The sequence below is a fragment of the Lycium ferocissimum genome, chromosome 2, assembly GCF_029784015.1.
Source record: "Lycium ferocissimum isolate CSIRO_LF1 chromosome 2, AGI_CSIRO_Lferr_CH_V1, whole genome shotgun sequence".
Taxonomy (NCBI): Eukaryota; Viridiplantae; Streptophyta; class Magnoliopsida; order Solanales; family Solanaceae; genus Lycium; species Lycium ferocissimum.
In genome coordinates, this window is record NC_081343.1 from 64,099,337 (window position 1) to 64,103,148 (window position 3,812).

General features: G+C 38.8%; 1 protein-coding gene across 1 annotated transcript; it reads right to left on the reverse strand.

Moving 5' to 3' along the window:
- Nucleotides 1-637: 637 nt before the first annotated feature.
- On the reverse strand, nt 638-1,643 carry LOC132048313 (short-chain dehydrogenase virD-like). Its single transcript, XM_059439220.1, has one exon. It carries the CDS (start codon nt 1,546-1,548, stop codon nt 700-702), a length of 849 nt encoding a protein of 282 aa, XP_059295203.1. The 5' UTR covers nt 1,549-1,643; the 3' UTR covers nt 638-699.
- Nucleotides 1,644-3,812: the final 2,169 nt, after the last annotated feature.

The window sequence follows — 3,812 nt, forward strand, 5'->3', positions numbered from 1 at the left end:
TTTTTGCTGTCTGCTTTGAATAGGCCCTGTCAAATTAACCTTTTGGGTAATGTGGTTTACCTGTATATAAAGGGTTTCCCATCCTTTATATACTCTAAGACCATTTATGCCCTCCACCGTTGAGACAACACTGTGTTATACTACTTGTGGCTGTTCTGGTATTACAAATGACTAATTATTGTCTTACTTAGTCTTGCAAGGGCAGGGCATAAGAATTAAACTATATTAGCTTGTAATATGAGTTAAAGAGGCTTTCTTAGGACTCGTCTCAGTGCTCATGCCAGGGCGAGTAACTTAAAAATCCTGGAAACGTGTGGGAGGTGCTATCTCGTGGCGTTTATGTTCAAAGTTTTCGACTATATGTTTTAAGGACACCTAACGCTTAATGTCCAATACTCAAGACCGACAACCTCTATGCAAATTAGCATTATCACTTGGAATTCCCCTATCCTAATCAACGTCAGATCTAGTATTTAAATTAGACTATCTATAAGGGCTGGACCAAGTTGGAGACAACATCAGATATGCAGAATTCCCCTATCACAACAAACAACTAGGTTTTGGACGGATCTTTCTTTTTTCTCTTATCTATTGTTCAAGGCAGAAGAATATAGTTGTTGGATATCACTTCATACATTAAAACATGTGGAAGTAACATTAATCATCAAGAGTAAAAACAACTAAAAATATCACTTGTGATTACACCCTAAGGATCCTGCGATTCAACTTGAATCTAGTCGATAAGAACAGATCTCTTGCCCAAAGAGGGGACCAAGAAAGCAAAGAAAAAAGTCCAGTCATATGCCCAAATTCAATCACCTTTGGTGGTTTTGGACTCAACACCTTCTTTGCTACATGCCTAGCAAATACTAATGCTTCAGTCGCTTTACCCCCTTGAGAAGCCTTTGCACGCTCAATTATAGCTTCTTTAAAATCCTTGTAAAGTTTCCACTCATAGTTTTGCAATCTTTCCACACTATTGTTCCCAAAACTTGATCTTATAGCACCCGGGACCACGATAATTACATCTATATTGAACGGGCTTAACTCAACCCTCAAAGTGTGCGACATAGAAAAAACTGCAGCTTTACTTGCACAATATGACCCTGCCCAAGGAGTTGGCACTTTCCCCACAACACTCCCTACGTTCACTATACTTCCACTGCAACGCGATGCCATGTAAGGGACTACTTGTTGAACCATCCTTAGTTGCCCCAACGAGTTAATTTCATAAGCTTTTCGGATTGCATCCAAAGGTAGCTCAGCTAAAGGGCCTGTGCTACCAATTCCAGCATTGTTGATCAAAATATCTATGTGCCCACATTTGGATATTATTGAATTCACGGCTGATTCTACGCTTTCGTCTGATGCAACGTCTAGCACAAGTGTCTCAATTTTATCTGCTTGTAGGTCTAACATATCGGGCATTCGTTGGGCTATGTCAGAAGCAAAAACTCGACAATTTTGCTCAGCAAATGCTTTGCAATATTCGTAACCAATGCCACCCTTGGCGGAACCAGTGACTAGAACAACCTTTTGGTCACCCATATTTTATCGTTCGTCTAATTCGTTGATCCAGTAAATTTTATAAGGCTGGTTGAATATGAATATATCTCTGTTTTCTCCGCCAGTACCTTTCTTAGTACTTTGAAAAATCCAGGAATGAACTAAAATTATAGAATATGCTGAGGCATATGCATCTATATACTAAGAGTGACCGGCCAATTAAATTAGAGCTATTTCAAAATCGTGGAAGACATCAATTTAGTGGGCGTATACGTCGAGGGCAAAACTATGCGCCTAATTTTTGGTTACACTGCCAATTGAGTTTCCAGGCAATAATAACAATAAAAGGTTAGTACAGAATTATTGATGTTGATTGACAATGTGAAGAACGTGCATTTCCATAGCAAGACGAAGCAAAACCAGGAGTAAATGGACTCCACAAGTTAAATGACTCAAAAAAGTGACATTTGAGATCAAAATAACCCATTAAAAAAAAGGTTACATAAGTAATTTGTGCGCACTAATTTAGTGCACAACCCTTTGTTCATTGGCCAAAAGATTTGAAATTCACGTTTTTTCCGTACTTTGACCAAAGATTAGTCATGTTTCAAAACGCCAGAATATCAATATTTTATATAGAACTTGATATCTTTTTCTGCGAACAATAATGTAGGCTTAACACATCAAGTATACCTATATGTATATTTGGATCATTGTTTTAGGAGTTGTAAAGTGCCCCGAAGTAAGTTTTGTTTGTTTGAAAACTTGTTATCTTTAGGTTTAAGTATTTTATTTTATAGGATTTTGATTAATTTAGGACATCACACGAATTATTATTAAACGATAATAAAAACTAAGATAACTAATTATGATTAAGAAAATAATACCAAAAAAAAAATATTAACATAAAATGTACATTTTATTTACAAATACACAATCTTCATCCCTCTAGGTTCCACATGTGGGAGCCTTTAGAATAACCCTAGGACTAAGGCGAACCCCACCACCCTCACCATCATCTCTCTCCCCCTTCTTCCTCTTAATCCTTACATGTTCTATGGCATGATCATCCTGCCTTCCTTTCCTTGAGGCCTTGTTGAAAATATGCTTCCTATGGGAGACGACGTTGGCCGAAATATCATCAGCTTCAGGAGATGACTCAATCTCAGCAGGAGACGGGTCCACAGGCGTAGAAGAATGAACCTGAAATAACATATAAACAATTTAGTTTAGGTTTATTCTAAACTAAATCTAAACTAAACATGAAATAACATATGAACAATTAATTAATACGTTATTTTATTGTAAAAAATTAAACCTGTGTGTCGACGGGCTCCTGAGATGGGTGGTGAGAGGGCTCCTTAAAGGTCTCCTGAGCTGGCTGCTCAGCGGTCTCCTGAGCGAGCTCCGGAACCAGAGATATAGATGGTGCCGGAGCTGGAGCTGCAACCTAAGAAATGAAAATTATATAATAATTAGTATAAATATTTTAATTTGTTAAAATAATCATTTTAAATACTTACATCTTGGCTCGGAGATGTAGATGGTGCCGGAGCTGGAGCTGAAACCTAATAAATGGGAAATTATATAATAATTAGTATAAATATTTTAATTTGTTAAAATAATTATTTTAAACACTTACATCTTGGCTCGGAAACATGTCGAAGTCCTCGAATAAGGACTCGAAGTCCAGCTCCGTGCCACCCTGTAGATCACGAACTGGCCGCTCACCCTGTGGATAACGAACTAGGGGTTGTGCAGACGATGACCAGAACATGTGATGTGAAAATAAATCTAGCATATATAGAGGTGTCGACGGTCACCCTGAAGTCGACAGATGCTCTGAAGTCGACGGTCGATAAAAAGTCGACGGGATCTCTGAAGTCGACGAAAGCAGTTGGGCTGGAGCTGGAACATGCTCGTCAGGCTCATCTACTAGACCACCAGCCCCTCTGGCCCCACCCTCTCTGGCCTCACCCCTTCTGTGATCAACCCTTCTGGCCCTACCAACTCGGCCACTAGCCTCTTTGCCCCTACCCTCTTGGCCACCAGCCCCTTTGGCCCCACCCCCTCTATCACCCCCTCCCCCTTTTCTGCCACCACCACCTCCAGCTATTAATCGTCTTATGTATTACGTTACAAAATTAGCTAACTAACAATTAGCAGTTAATTAATAAAAAAAATTAAAAAATGGGCAGTGGATAGCCCCCAATTACGCAAAAAATATTGCGTAAAAGTTTTTTTTTTTTCAAAATCCGCAACTATTACACAATAATCATGTTTAGGATAATAATATATTTAACAAT